General features: G+C 38.4%; 1 protein-coding gene across 2 annotated transcripts in view; it reads left to right on the top strand.

Moving 5' to 3' along the window:
* Positions 1-16,013, top strand: part of CPT1A (carnitine palmitoyltransferase 1A) — a 45,427-nt gene that overhangs the window by 26,439 nt on the left and 2,975 nt on the right. For both annotated transcript variants that reach the window (XM_079991286.1, XM_079991287.1), the window contains exons 10-18: positions 2,572-2,767; positions 3,680-3,868; positions 4,960-5,065; positions 6,034-6,150; positions 8,011-8,175; positions 9,713-9,847; positions 11,825-11,977; positions 12,841-12,945; positions 14,667-14,759. In XM_079991286.1, coding sequence (XP_079847412.1) covers positions 2,572-2,767; positions 3,680-3,868; positions 4,960-5,065; positions 6,034-6,150; positions 8,011-8,175; positions 9,713-9,847; positions 11,825-11,977; positions 12,841-12,945; positions 14,667-14,759 — 1,259 coding nt within the window. The remainder of the gene's footprint in view (positions 1-2,571; positions 2,768-3,679; positions 3,869-4,959; positions 5,066-6,033; positions 6,151-8,010; positions 8,176-9,712; positions 9,848-11,824; positions 11,978-12,840; positions 12,946-14,666; positions 14,760-16,013) is intronic.

Raw genomic sequence — 16,013 nt, 5'->3', positions numbered from 1 at the left:
CCAAAACTAAATTCAAAGTGGTATACTGTACTTCATAAATCATGATAAAAATGATGATATAAAAATACTTCTTAAAAAGCAATAAAAACCTCACAAATGCACTTTTAAAAATCTGGTCCTAAATATATTAGCATAATATCAAATCAAGAAACCTTCAGCTGTGACTAAAAAGCCCTCTTAAAGAGTCAAGTTTTAACCAGCCATCAAACAATGAGAGAAGTGGCTAGGTGAGCTTCTGATCAAAATACACCCCAGAGTGTAGGTACTACCACAGAGAAAGCTTTGGAACTCTATGCTCCATTTTTGTGAAAGGTGGACTAACACCTCTCCCCATAGATTTAAGAGAGCAGATTTTCATGAAGCCGATGAATACCTTTCACATGGCGTGTTAAAATTGGCTTGCAGGAATGGGGTGAAGGGTCAGTATTTGAAGTCACCCCAAACAGGGAATGCATTCTTAAAATATTTTTTCTAATGAACTTGTTTTCTATTGATAAAATTGTGTTGGTCAAGAACAAAATAGTTCTTGATGCTGAAAGATTGGTTCCATTTCCCCCCAGTGCTGCACATGCTGGGTCCCAATAAGCGAATAAGGATCACAAAGCAAAGAAGAAAGAAGGATCAACAGCAGAGGATCAACAGCAGAGTAATTCTAATGGTTCTGAGAATATTTCACCATTAGAATTACTCTGTTTTTGTATCTGTTGATCCTTCTTTCTTCTTTGCTTTGCATGTGGTGAGATCTTTTAGCTGAGCCTCATTACAATGGGAAGAAAATAATGTGAGCATCTCCTCTTTCCCACCCTTTCATAGACATGCATAGCAGGGCTCCCCTTTATTTTCTGGAAATATTATTTCAGATCTCTTCATCTGCACAGTTTATCTCAAATAGGGCAAAGGTGGGAGGTAGCCTGTCAAACCAGAGTAAGAAAAGTAGGTAAAGGTGTATTAATTTTAATTTTCTAATGTTAATAAGAAACTGGATCTGCCTTATGATAAATGTAATGTCTTCTAATGTGAAATAATTTAGTTGAGAAAAATGCAGCTTGTGCATAGAAACAGACTCAGATGGTTCATATACTTCCTTGAACTGGACCTTGCAAAAGTGCCATGAAACACTTCATAATGCAGTTATTAATTCAACTGGTAATAAGCCCAACATTTTGCCCCGTTTTTAAATAATAGAATCACAGAAAATAAGCAAACTTTTTCGAATATGCTCTCAGTTACCTAAAATCACTACTAATGTTCTTGGTAATATTTCTAATTTCATTACTCATTTATCTTAAATCATTGCTAAGCATGCTGTTCTTTTGGTAATGACAAATAGTGATCAAAATTTGACAATGAATCGCAATTTTCTGGCTTTATTTTGAGTGTATTACTTCTACAAAAGGAGTGCTTTTTCTGTGTGATAGTTAATTTTTCCGGTTACTATACTGCATCCTGGTTGAAGGTTTGATATCTGCATCTCTTTTTTCCCCCATAGCTTGAATTTTCTTGCATTTACATAAACATAGGAGATAGGTTTCATTCCCCTGTGGGAGGGAAATGCCATTGACGCTAGAACAGTGAGTTAGTTGAATACAGCCCATAGAATGTTAAATTATATTAGGATATATAGTTTTACCTCCAGTCATAGTTGGACATACTACCATGCTCCGTATCAAGGTTTGTTAGAGAATACTTGAAAACTTCAGACAGAAAACTAGTTACTGGCTTTGATATGGGGAACAATTTCCCCATGTGGTCACTTCCGTTTACTTTCCATGTAAAAAGAAAGAAAAATGAGTGGCAAAGTCACACGAGAGGACTCTCCTTAACCAGTGATTGTTGGAATCATTACTACTATTATTAGGGAATAGCAAGCAGGAATACAGATACAGCTTTGAGTAAAAGTATAGATACATGTGTTTCTGAATATATATGTTTTCATTGTCAGAATGTCCATAGTACAGTCTACTCAGCTGTCCAAGTGTCTTGATCGGTGCTTGACTGGAATGCAGTGCTGCACCTAACTCCATTCAGCTGCCGAGGTTCCAGAATAGTTTGTTGGATACTATGAAGTATGCAAAAGAAAGCTGCCTGTGCATATAGGAGATTGCAGAGTTTAGAATGACAACTTGGTACAGCACAGTGCTTGCTTTAATATTGGACATCTTCTTCATGAATATCATCATTCATGAATAGTGTATAGCTGTAAGTCTACGGGTTGCATCCAATGAAGTCATCCCCTTTGCACAAGGGCTTATGCTTTTGCAGTGGAGCTTCCTCCTCTCCCTTCATGTTTTCCCCAAATCTGTTCTGTTCCCCAGTCCTCTGGATCAGATTTTGGGGTGAGCACATGGGGAGCATTGGGAGGCGAAGTGCCATTGCACAACAGAAGTCCTTCTGTGAATGAGGCTACATCATTGGATGGCATCCTAACTCCGTAAACCAATTTAAGACCAAGCAAATGGATGTGAAATAATGAAATAATGTATGCAGTTTGGAGCTGAGCACTCCATAGATGTTAAGTTTAAAGATTACGGAAATCTTTGCTCATTTCCAAACTTTGGGTTGCAATTCTAGACACTATCCAGCATATAAAAGACAGCAAGCACATTGTTGTGTACCATAAGGGATGCTATTACAAAGTATGGCTGTACTATGATGGCAGACTGCTGAAACCCCGGGAGATTGAACAGCAGATGCAGTGGATTCTAGATGACAAATCAGAGCCCCAGCCAGGGGAAGAGAAGTTAGCTGCTCTTACGGCAGGAGACAGGTATGACACCCCAAAACAATTGCCAATCATTTCTCAAAACTGGAAAACAATTTGGGGCTACTTTCAGCTTTAAGAGTCTTTCTGCTTGTTATTGTTGTTGTTGCTATTTAGTCGTGTCTGACTCTTCGTGACCCCATGGACCAGAGCACGCCAGGCACTCCTGTCTTCCACTGCCTCCCGCAGCTTGGTCAAACTCATGCTTGTCTATAGCTGCCTAAATGTTTGCTGACTATCCCTGTTATTATTCTGTATAGTCTGTTCCATAAAGTCTTCAAGTGCTTTTGTGTTTATACTATTGTAAGATGGACTGACTGATCTTAGCACAGTGTATCTGGGCTTCTCAAGCTGAGGAGGGTTACAAACAATTTATTAATAGTTGCACTGTAGAATTTGCTGGGTACACCCAGTGATATTTCTTGGGCGAGCAAGTATACAGTGTGTTCAGTGGTCTGGACAATTTTGCAACGTTTTGAGGACCTAGTACTTGCCATCTGTGGATCTCGGACTTGTAATGCATGGATAGGGAGATTCCACATTGAGCATGGGATCTTTGTGTTCAGATAGCATTCTGTGCATCTTTAGAGGAGCAGGGCTGGAGACTCAGAAGCCTGAGATATGTGCTTGAACTTGCTGCACACAGAAGTTCTAGGGATAAAGGTCATCTGAACCTGCCCAGAGACACTATCATATTTTAAGCCATTGAATAGTGTATTCACATAAACTTGAGAGAGCTTGTGTGCATCTTCCATTTTAGACTTCACTATCAGTGGAAATTGCATTTTTCACCTTCAGAGTTTGTTGATTCTTCTTTTTCCCCTGCACTACTTTAAATCTGATTTAAAAGAGGGTGGTTGTAAGGTTAGTTGCATTCACTGACTTGGCATAATGTTTCTGTTTATATTTTTCTGGCAGAGTACCTTGGGCTAAGGCTCGCCAGACATATTTTGCCCGCGGAAAGAACAAGCAGTCTTTGGATGCTGTTGAAAAGGCAGCTTTCTTTGTGACTTTGGATGACACTGCTCAGGGTTACAGGGAAGAGGATCCAGTGACATCAATGGATACCTATGCAAAGGCACTTCTACATGGCAAATGCTATGACAGGTATTTTGGGGTGTGGGAAGCAGACATGATCTTTTGCTTTTTTATATATGTGTCCCGCTTGCCTTGTTCATACATAGTGGTAGTTTTATATTTTATCCTGGAACTTTGATACAGTAAGCCCACAGCTTACACACATTTAACTTGTGCACATTCAGCTTTACGTACCGGACTAAATGAATGAATGAATGGGGGTGGAAAGTGGGTGGGGTTCCGGAGGAAATGACATTAGTAATCCCACTCGCCATTGAACCCAGTGTGCTTTGAATGTACGTGGTTTTGGCTTTAGGTGCAATCGCCGGAACATAACCCTCACATAAGTTGTGGGCTTAGTGTATTATCTCTTACACTGAGAATCAAAATGGCACAAACAAAACAGTTCTTTTGTTCAGTGCCATTCGTATGAAAGGCATAACTTGCTTTAATATAGTTTGTTACATATTTTACTTAAGGACCATTAAAATGTTTAAATAATTCTTTAAATAATTCTTTTCTTTTCTCTCTCTCTTTTTTTTTAGATGAGATGTGTTTGTGATATTTTTCTTAGCTCTGGATTTTCTTTTTTAAGCATTTGATGAATGTCACATTTCTAACCCATAGTGAAGTGCCCCTGTATATTTATTTACAAATACGTGTTTCATACATATAACTACATAGTTTCTCTCAGAGATTGCCAGGGATTGTACCTTCTTGGTGAGGGTACTAAGAATTCCCTAGCCCCTTCCACCGCAGAATACACTTCCTGGGAAGAGGGAATGACTGTGTTGTAGATTTGCCTGTTGTAAAACTTGGATAAAACAAACTATTTTGCTATGTTAACTAATCTTACCTGCTTTTTATTTTTTGTAATATGTGATGCAGCTGCGCATTTCAGCTGCCCAGAGCCTACATGGCTTTCATATCATGTATGTTAAGTTTCACAAGTTCTTATTTCATACTGATCAACCTTGTGTTCGTTACTCATTTCACTTTGAAGTTGCTGCTATAAATGTATGGTAAATCTAACTTTTCTTTTTAGGTGAATAGCAAGTCTTTATTTGCAAAGGTATAGCTTTCAGTAACACAATGTTGCGGGAACTTTCTGTCTCTCATAGGTGGTTTGACAAGTCATTCACTCTTGTAGTGTTTAAGAATGCTAAAATGGGCCTGAATACGGAACATTCTTGGGCAGATGCTCCTATTGTTGGCCATCTTTGGGAGGTGAGTGTGTGAATATTCAAAGTGGAGGCAAACCAAAATTAAACTTGGTACAGTACTTAAAAAGCTTTGCTCAGTGTAACATTATTGCAAGCAGCGGACATGGAATCTAAAAGCGCTTTTCTTCTCTCTGTGTTCCAGAGAAGAGAAAAGTTACAGCACAAAAATACATTAGAAAAGCCTGCTTCTGTAGAACTAAGACGAAGCTTAGATGAAGTCAAAAGAAGAAAATACCACTTATCTCTGTTCCCTAATGTCTGCGAAACATTTTGTTGCTCAGATTCCTTTATATTTGCCCCCCCCCCAAGCTCACAACTAAAATCTCATTCTGTATTGGCAAATGATAGGCCACAGGGTAAACATAGAAACAGTTTTCCATTGTTTTAGGCATTGACGTGATCCTAAGCCTTATCAGTGTGTTGGGCGCCTCAAGGAGGTCACTCAGAGCTACTAATAAACCTTGTATCTTCTTCAGCCTGGTGCATGGTTTCAACTTGACTAAAGCCTTTCTAAGCCTGTTTCCATGTTCCAGCACAGACTGATACATTTCTGCCTTTAAAGCAAACCTTTGGACCTGCTTGAATGGTGAATCGGGAGCTCTCTTGACCAGTGTTTGCTTCTATTCCACAGTTTCTGGGGTAGTCACCTTTAACATGCACACATATTCACCCCCAAAATTATCCGAGTAACAATCAGAAGAGATTTAAGTGCACTTAAATGCAGATAAGTATCAAATGCTGAAAGGCAAGGTTGGCAATTTTAAACAACTCAAGGTACAATAAGTTTTGTAAAATAGTAGCAATAACAAGGGTGCTGATCCTCTTTTCTCCTCTAGATCCTTTTTTTTTTTAAATCTCAGAGGTTTTCTATAGTGATTTAAGCACATTTCATGTTCTACACCAGTGTATTTATGGTGTATGTAATGATGTGCTTTCCTTGCTTCCCTCTTCCAACCCCGAACTCATTCCCAGAATGTGATGTCCTCCGACTGTCTTGAGCTGGGCTACACCGAAGATGGCCATTGCAAAGGAGAAGCTATTTTAGGCATTCCTATGCCTACCAGACTGCAGTGGGAAATCCCTGAAGAAGTAAGTGCAAAGCCACTTCTGGATCAATATTGCAACTTTCATCCTGCTGATTGATGTGCTCATCTGTCCATTTTTCAGTAAAGATAGCTATTGTCTGGCTAGGACTTAAATTAACCAAGAGGTGTATTTCATGAGATCTGCTAGGAAGAAAACCTGATAGTGTTGCACATTATAATTGTTGTTATTTTTTAATCTGTTTTCAAATGCAAATCACAGAAATTATTGAATTAATTAATATCCTGCCTTTCTCCCAGTGCAGGCAACTTACAACATGAATTAAAAAAACACACGATTCAGCTAAAAAACACACCAATCAGTTCTCTCTCTCTCTCTCTCTCTATATATATATATATATAACTAATGAAACAAGTTGCCATATTCAAAAAGCACTGAATCAAAAGAAACCCATTTAAAAACCAGTTAAAAGCAAAAGAAGAAAATATACAACACCCACCATTAGAAGACCATGCCGCAACATTGACCAGTTAGTGGCCAGTGACCTGTCTCATCAAAAATAGGAAAGCAAAGAGAGGGACAGCCTAGCCTCCTGTGGAATGGAGTTGCACAATTCAGGAGCAGCCACCAAGAAGGCCCTTGCCAAATGTGCCTGTGAGGATGGTGGGACCAAGAGAAAGTTCTCCCTTGATGATCCCAGAATCTGGGCAGGCACATAGAGATGCTGTCCTTCAGAAAGCCTGGAGCCAAGCTGTATTAGGCATTTATAGGTCATAACCAGCACTTTGAATGCTTTTTTTTTTTTTACATGCCCAAGTTTTCTTGTGCAAAATCTTCTACATCATTAAAGAGGCACAGATCTTCCCACAGTTGCCTGGGCAAAGATCTCATGCCATTCCGCTTCCTGCCCATTGTCTTCATTATTGGAATGTTAAATTTAGATCATTCCAAAATACACTCCTGCTTTCATGCTTCTCACAGGGACCTGGTTGTCTACTCTGGGAACAGGATGCTGGATTAGATGGGCCACGGGCCTCATCCAGCAGGTCTTTACATGCACTTGCCATAGGCCTGAATTCCTATGCCTCATTGGGTTTCACTTCACACATCCCTTAATATGTATGTGAATGTGTCTAAATTGCATAAGCAGTTCTGGATATACTGAACTAGCTTGGCTAGTGCTAATATTTCCCAATTCCAAATGCTGACCTTCAGTGGCTTATTAGAAAGGCTCTACAGTCATACCTGCAGGTTGCACTCTTTTCATGTTGCAAGTGGGCCTCTGGAACGGATCCCGTTCTCAACCAGAGGTACCACTGCACTCTTATTTCTGTAACTTCATCACTTTATTTAAACTGTGTTTGACAACATTGTTGGCATAACTCAGTAACATTTTTCAAAATTGTACTTTTTAAGTAGTACAATTTGTTTGTACGCTCATAACATTTTTCAGAATTCATATAAAAATATATTTTTAATGCATTTGCTTTTTTATTTTTGGTTATCTTTTTGTACAACAAACTAATGGAACTGTCCAGCACTGTTAAATAGAATGGGGTTAGGAGTGAGGGGCAGGTGACTAGAAACATTTCTTTTAAGTGTTGCTGGTTTTATATTCAGAACAATAGAGAATTAATAAATCTTTCCATGCTAGAATTTTTACTAGATTCACGGCAAATTTCCATTTGTGTGAACTGCAAGAAACTGTTACTTTTGAAACTAAGCTCCAAAGCAAAATTAAATTGCTAAACAAAAATCTGTAATTTTCATCTTCTTAAACTGTTTTTAATGCTGTGTTTTAACCTGCCCTGGGACCTCAGGGTGAAGGGTGGATAATTAATAATAAAAATGAAAATATAAAATGCATGGAACTATTTTTGTAATGTAACACTTGCTACTGTTTAGTGCCAAGAAGTGATTGAGAGGTCCCTGGCCGTGGCAAGGCCTCTAGCAGAGGATGTGGATTTTCATTCTTTTCCTTTTGACACATTTGGAAAAGGATTGATGAAGAAAACAAAGACTAGCCCTGATGCATTTGTGCAACTTGCCCTGCAGCTTGCTCATTACCGGGTAAGTATCCTCAGCATGGTTTTCTGTATGAGATACTTTATAAAAGAAATATCTATCTTTGTGTTTGTGTGCACTTTAAATAATGGTTTCCTTTCATTTCTCTTTAATGAAAGAATGCATTATAAATGAGAAAATAATAATGCAAGGAAACTAGTAATTAAAGTGCTGCGACTGTCTCCTTCCCCAGGAACAGTAACTTAAGGAGCAGTTCATCGCTTATCTGTGAGCAGTATCAAAAAGCAAGAAATAAAATGGGCTGAATCTGCAAACGGCAATCTTTTTCTGAAACACATTCATGGTGCTTCACCTGCCTACACTGGACAGGCTGGGACTGCTGTTGCATTGTACCGTATTTAAAAAGTCACAAATAAGGTCTCAGAAACATGACATCACAGAAAATACTGGGATGCAATGCTTTGACATTAACATCACCAGACTGCTCCATTAAAAGGCAGTTAACAAAGGATAGCTAATTCTGTGTGGGAAAGCTAGTATGGAAATATCAGTTGCCTGCAGTAAAGAGACTTATGGATAATAATAACCTATGCCTTTGTCAAATCCATGCTTATGCTTTCTCAAAAAAGCCAAGTCTTACTCATATAGCTCTCAATTCATATAGCTCTCATATAGCTCTCAATTCATAGGTTTGAAGAAGCATGTTTACATGAATGATCTAATCAGCATTGCATACCTTGGTTTTCAAAATGTTTTTGAGAGAGTTCGTCCTTGAAGATCCTTAACATGGAATTCAGTTCTCAAAAAGCACATGGCAGATCTGGAAAGAATGCAGAAAAACACAACTGCAGGGACAATCCAGTGCAGATTTACCTTGAAGCAAGCCCCATTGAACTCAATAGGATTTACTTCTCAGTAGACAAACATCAGAGTAGTAATGGCTTTTCCTAATGACGAAAAGCTAAGAAGCTAGGGAACTCTAGTTTAGAGGACTGACAGTATACTCCTTTGTAACCTAAGCCCTAGTGGATATACTTTGTCTCAATAGGAAACATAATATGGTGCTGAACGTCTTCCTACATACACATGCATGTTCTTTCTCTGTTTATGGAAACTGGTTCCATGCAGCCATGTAGAATATCACACTGACATGAGTGATGCAAGGTATTGCTTATTGGGTGCATAATGGCATCTCACCAATATGTGGGATATGTGCTCATACACATACATGCCCCATATATTTTTCTGCACACATCCATGAAGCTGGTGTGCATGTATGAGAGATGGACACATACACAATGCACACATACTTTTCTGCAGGTACTCATTCATCTAATGTGTCACTTACGAGTCTTCTAACAAAGATCATTGAGAACACAGAACTCATTGAGGGAAATAATATTTCCATCAGATTCTCAGAACAAAGAGCAACACTATAAATGAGACCTTGTCATTAATTTGGTGCATAATTTTTAGATTGTTGATTTTTTTATGTTAATTCAGCATATGTCGCATGTACCCAGTGTTTCTCAGGGCTTGAACTTGCTGCTTGCATCTAAATCTCTCTTTGAATTATTTTTAGGACATGGGGAAATTCTGCTTAACATATGAAGCATCAATGACCCGCCTATTCAGAGAAGGCAGAACAGAAACAGTTCGTTCATGTACTGTCCAGTCATGCAAATTTGTGCGAGCTATGGATGATCCAACTGAAAGTGTGAGTTTAATGTAGTAATCAATTATAGCTTTGCTTTTATTTCTATGTACAGTTGCATACAGCTTCTTGGGAAACAAATATTGCTGCTTTCTTATCCAGCATAGCAGTTACAATGGCGCCATCAGGCCATATGGAGCCATTGTTAGGAGAAACTGTAAGGAATACAAGAAAATAATAAGAAATTATGCTGCAGCAAAATCCAACTTTTACCTTTATCTGAAATATGCCTCACCCCTTTTAGATAGAGCATATTAAGTATTATAAGCATGCTTTCTTATGCTGCGTGTGTTTTTTCCTTTCTAAAACAAAGCATCTTGAAATAGACATTTGTAAGCTACTATAACAGTGTGAAATCAAGGATGGGAAAACAAACATTTCTGATTTGCACCATCTGGTGGTCAGTGATGAAATGCTCTAGTCTAGCTGAGAAAATTGGAAAAAACATGTTTCTATATTAGGACTCAATTGGAATTCAACATCATGCCAATAGAGTTGCTCTGTCAGTGTAAGTACAGTGGTACCTCGGGTTAAGTACTTAATTCATTCCGGAGGTCCGTACTTAACCTGAAACTGTTCTTAACCTGAAGACCACTTTAGCTAATGGGGCCTCCTGCTGCTGCCGCGCCGCCGGAGCATGATTTCTGTTCAAATCCTGAAGCAAAGTTCTTAACCTGAAGCACTATTTCTGGGTTAGTGGAGTCTGTAACCTGAAGCGTATGTAACCCGAGGTACCACTGTATTTCTGCTTCCCCTCTCCCCATAAGCTGTTCTGGAGAGTTCTCCCAACCTTCCCAGAGATGATGTGGGGCATGAGGGAAGGGGAACTCGTTGTTCTGCTTCCCACTAGTACAGCTATTTTGTTAAATCAGACTCATGATCCCAAGCATTGACTCCTTCAAGATGTTTTTGTTTTCAATAGTAAAATTGGTTACGGAAATCATTTTCATTTCTAAAGCAGTTAAATAGTCATGTGTTAATAATGGGTGTCAAGCAACATTAAATCAATGCTTTCTTTTTATTGGTGTCTTATTCCAAATAGTAGGTGGAGGAAAAAAGTAGTGTTCATTATGCCATGGGAGTACAAAATATAAGCTGTGAATTGATTTCAAACATTTTCTGTAATACAATGTTTTAAAAATTGGCATGTGAACTAAAATTCTGCCAATCATTCCAAGGTTATGGAATGTGACTGACTTCATAGAGGCCCTATGTGAAGCTCTAAAGTTTTTTGTAATATTAAATAGTAGTTGCCTTTATAGAAGGATGTATCAATGTTTTACTGTATAATGACGAATCTGTAGTCACCAGGATAAAGTTCTGATAGCTTAAGGTTGCCATACAAACAGTGTCCAGGCGGAATTTACTGAAAAGAAGCTCAACAACTTTGTGTCCGGATTTTCACTTTTAAAATATGGAAACCCTATAATAGCTGAACTATTTTGCATTGGACTGTGTCCAATATACACAAGTACCCTAATTTTACATAAGAACTGTCCATATTCTCCAAACCAATCCAAAGTTTGAGAGACTGTCTTGAAATATCACAGTCATACTGACTGATGTGGACATTTTTTTGACTTTTACTCTGAAATATGAAAGGATCCATTAATATATGAAGAGATCCATTAATGTATTAAGTTAACATACCATTCATTTGAATTTTGTTAGTTGACTCTGCAATCCAGAGAAGTACATAGATATCTGTATATGTGCAACAGTACCTTTCCATGATTCCCTACTCCCTGGTCCCTACTATTACCCTTTATTAGGAATTTCAACAGGGTTACCAAAACATCCCTAGAATGTAAAAAAAAAGCATTTGCAGTGTGATAGGATACTGTAGCAGTAGGATACTGAAGGCGGAGAAAGCTAAGAGAGAGCTCTGCATGCCTCTGTGTGCACATAACGTTCTGCCTTTTTCTAGGCTTTCAGGTTACTCTAATGCTATTTTTGAATTTTCCCTCCCTTAATCCTCAGATTGAAAAGAAGCGTGCTCTGTTCAAGGCTGCTGCTGATAATCATCAGCACTTGTATCGTCTTGCCATGACTGGTTCCGGCATTGATCGCCACCTTTTCTGCCTTTATGTGGTGTCCAAATACCTCGCTGTTGAATCGCCTTTTCTTAAGGAGGTGAGTAGTGATATGATGTGCTACTGATCACATCAGAAGTGGGAACTGTATTTTTTGGTTGACATACAAAAAGATGCCATGCTTCTGGGCATTTTGAAGCATGGAAGGAAACTAGTTTTGTGGGTCTTAAAGAAATGTAATTTAAGCCTAATTTAAAACAACTGATTTATGTTTCATAATTATATGATCAATAAATAAATAAATAAATTTTTAATAAACATTTAAAAGAAAAGACAGCAGTAGGCCATATGGACAAATAGTTTAACTCAATATAAAGCAGCTTCCTAAATCCTTTTAAAAATTTCCAGACAAGGATTACAAATATATCCAATATTGAGAGAGTTCCGTGAGCTGTTGTACCCTAAGTCTATCTTAGTGTTGCTAGTTGGGAACAGGAATATCTGATGGTGCAATGATTCATACACACATGCGCATCACCCTTGCTGTATTCAATATATTCCACAAAGCACCGTTTTCACAAATGCTCCTGCTCAGTGGCAGAGTTACATTCTTGCTGGAGCACAGCATAGTTTAATGAGCAGCATTCTCACATAATGTGAAAATCTAAAGCACGCTTCTTTGTCAAAGAGCATTGACATGTCCTATAATCTACCAGTCACACTGATGTGTAATCAGAAGACATTTTGGCATGAAAGTGGCATATACAGTAATAAAATTAATGTTCTCCATTCATTCTGGTGCACATTGGAATATTGTGACAGTACAATTGCTTGCTGACATGCTTCCATTAGGAAACTGCAGACCCAGTGCTTCAAAAGAAGAAAATATTTGCAGAAGTAGGAATGGGTTGTTTGGTAGAACTACACCCCTTGCTAACTGTGCTGTTCTGCTTATTTTCTCAGGTTTTGGCAGAACCCTGGAGACTTTCAACCAGTCAGACACCCCAACAGCATATTGATCTGAATAAGAACCCTGAAATGGAATCCAGCGGTGGAGGGTTTGGACCTGTAAGTTGAATGGTATCTGCCTTTAAGAGAGGCAAGCACCATTGCCCTAAGTACACTTCTGCCAGTTATACCTGCCTGGTATAGCAAAAACATTTTCAGTGTAACATATTATCCTCAAACTGGCATGGCAAGCATTCCATGAGCTGACACAGCAAGTCATAGGACCATGACGTTGTAAACCTTGAGCTCTCATCTCTATGAGGAAAAGAGCTAGTGTAATGGCAAAGCAAATGAACTGTTAGCCGCGGAGTCTGCAGTTTCAATTTTAGCTTATGAACTTACTGTATGGTCTTAGGTAAATTGTCATTCTATTAAACCAAGTGCCCCCACAGCCCAGTAATTGTATAGTGGTACCTCAGGTTACAGACGCTTCAGGTTACAGACTCCACTAAGCCAGAAATAGTACCTCGGGTTAAGAACTTTGCTTCAGGATAACAGAAATTGTGCTGCAGCGGCAGCGGGAGGCCCCATTAGCTAAAGTGGTGTTAAGAACGGTTTCAGGTTAAGAATGGACCCCCCAGAACGAATTAAGTACTTAACCCGAGGTACCACTGTATTAACAGAAATTTCTGAGAATGTATGTAAAACATACATTCAGGGCTTTTCTGTGGTGGCTCCACGCTTGTGGTATGCTCTCCCCAGGGAGGCTCACCTGGTGCCTTGTTGCATATCTTTAGACACCAAACAAAAACATTCCTCTTCTCCCAGGCCTTTGGCTAATTAAACCATCTGTGGCGTTTTAAACTGGGCAGGAAGGGGATTGTGTTTGTTACTGTGGTATGTATTTTTGTGTTTTTATATTGTAAACTACTTTTATGATCTTCAGATGATGGTCAATATAGAGGCAAGTAAATAAATAAATAAAACACTTAAGGAAATGCTAAATGTTTGATTATATAAACAGAGCCCCAGAAAACACTTAGCAAACAAACTAGCAATTTCCCTTCATGTTGCCATGTTGGTCAAGGCCTTTCTCCCTAGATACATTAAATATTGTAGTCAAAGGAAATATACCTGGGGTAAGAAAGCAAGGTTTATACAGATTTGAGTTTGTTTAGAAACTTAGTTGATAATTCTGTGTTTGGGCCATGAACGCTTTCATATATAATTCATTAAAACATAGAAGCTTGACATTTGCCACTTGAATTTTGTTTTTTTAAAATGGGCATAGCGTCTTCAGAATACCTTTGGTGGTAATACAGAATATGTGCCCAGGGTGTTCTAGAACCATCTTATCATTATGGGAAAGTACTCAGGTGAGTCTTGGGTTGGGGCACTCCCCCCTCCCCTCTTTTCTGGCACAGTCAAAGAAAAGATCAGACATGTTTAGCATCTCTTCTGAACCCAAACAAACTGCAATTATTCTTTCCTGTGGATTACCAAATCAAGCTAAGTTCAAACCTTTATGAAATTGGCTTATTTTAATAAACCGTGGTTCATATTAACCACTATTTATGGTACACATGCTAAACTGTGGTTAATTGGACACAGAAGGGAAAGCTTCAGATCTGTTTGTGGCTGTGCCACAAGGGAGGAGGGGAGAGCATGCAAGTCTAAGGCTCATCTAGGCTCATTCCCTTAACAATAAATCATAGTTGATCATTACATCTGAACAAAGTCTATTCTACTATGGGCCATTTCTTAAGAGAATTTTAAAAGATAAATCATTAGAGGCTTTTACATTAATGTATATTAACACACTCCAAATGCTTCTTCCACAGGTTGCTGATGATGGTTATGGTGTCTCATATATAATTGTGGGTGATAATCTTATCAATTTCCATGTATCCAGCAAATTTTCTTGCCCTGAAACAGTAAGTGTCTGAAGTCCAGAGCGTTCTGTACACTCGTTTAATAGGCCTAGTGTTCTGTTAGAGAAACTCATGTTTGGGATATTTTAAAATATTTGTTTGGCAGAAGATTCGAGTCTAAAAGTTAAAAAAAATAATAACCCAACAGATTTTTCAAAATATAAGCTACATGTTTTCTAGACTATATCTGTTATGGATACTATGGTTTTCTGTTCCCGATAAATATGCAAATATTTTGCTTGTATTGAGCAGTCATCATTCAAAGTCCAAGCAGTATTGTACAATATGCTGTCCTTTGTGATGTTATATTATTTTGTTGTATTTCCCCCGAAGCTTCAGAACTGGTCTGTCTTAGGAGATAGAATGTCTTAGGTTAGAAGATCCTGGAGTATGTCACAGGCTCAAGTACCATGACAGTTGTTCCATCTCTCCAAACTATTGTCCAGATTGATCTAATCAGTGCTATTACAAATATTTTTCCTTTGTTCATATAACCTCACATTATCCAAAATGTCCTTGACCTGTCTCCTTATTTGCACAGTTTCTTGCTCAACCATGTTGTTAGCTTGTCCCAGCTATCCTGGTGCAGGAATGGATGCTGCTACTAACTGTAATCAGTTACGTTTACTAGAACTTCTGCATAGATTATAATGCTTCATATGCTTAGTTACTTTTAGAGAAGCCTTTTCTCTGATACTTGAATTGATGTTATCTCTTTAAACCTGATGCTAGTTTTTAAAATATGTTGTGTTCTTTATGTTGCCTTGTGTACAGTATCACAGGAAATTTGGATTCGCTGCTGTAGGTCAAGGCACATTCATTTTCATTAGGCCTTCTTGACTTTATGGAGTTTGTGGGGACTAGAGGTCCTTTAACTTTCTACACAAATGCAGTCCCATCCTTCCCCAAATCAAACTGTGCAACCTAGTCACAGTATGTTGCAAACAAAGAAAAGAATCAGATACAAGAAACATTTTAATCTTATTTGTTCTTGACCACTTAACAATGAGACTTCTGTCTAAGGAGCAACAAAAATTCTTCTAAGCTCCTGTGGTGTTTTAGAGATAGTGAATGAAAATGGTGTGTGTTAACTGGTACACCGCCTTGTGGATCAAGCTCTGAGCAGACTGATATTGTAAAACAAATACAGCAAAGAAGTAATAGCAAACAGTTAATATCTCCCCCTCCTTCTCCTCCCCAAATATGTATCAAGAGAAGTAAATCATTCACTTGAAAACCTGCACATATAAATCCCTC

The sequence above is a fragment of the Podarcis cretensis genome (assembly GCF_951804945.1).
Source record: "Podarcis cretensis genome assembly, chromosome: 1".
NCBI lineage: Eukaryota > Metazoa > Chordata > Lepidosauria > Squamata > Lacertidae > Podarcis > Podarcis cretensis.
Note: the sequence above shows the minus strand (reverse complement) of the source record. Positions and strands in the feature narration are given on the sequence as shown.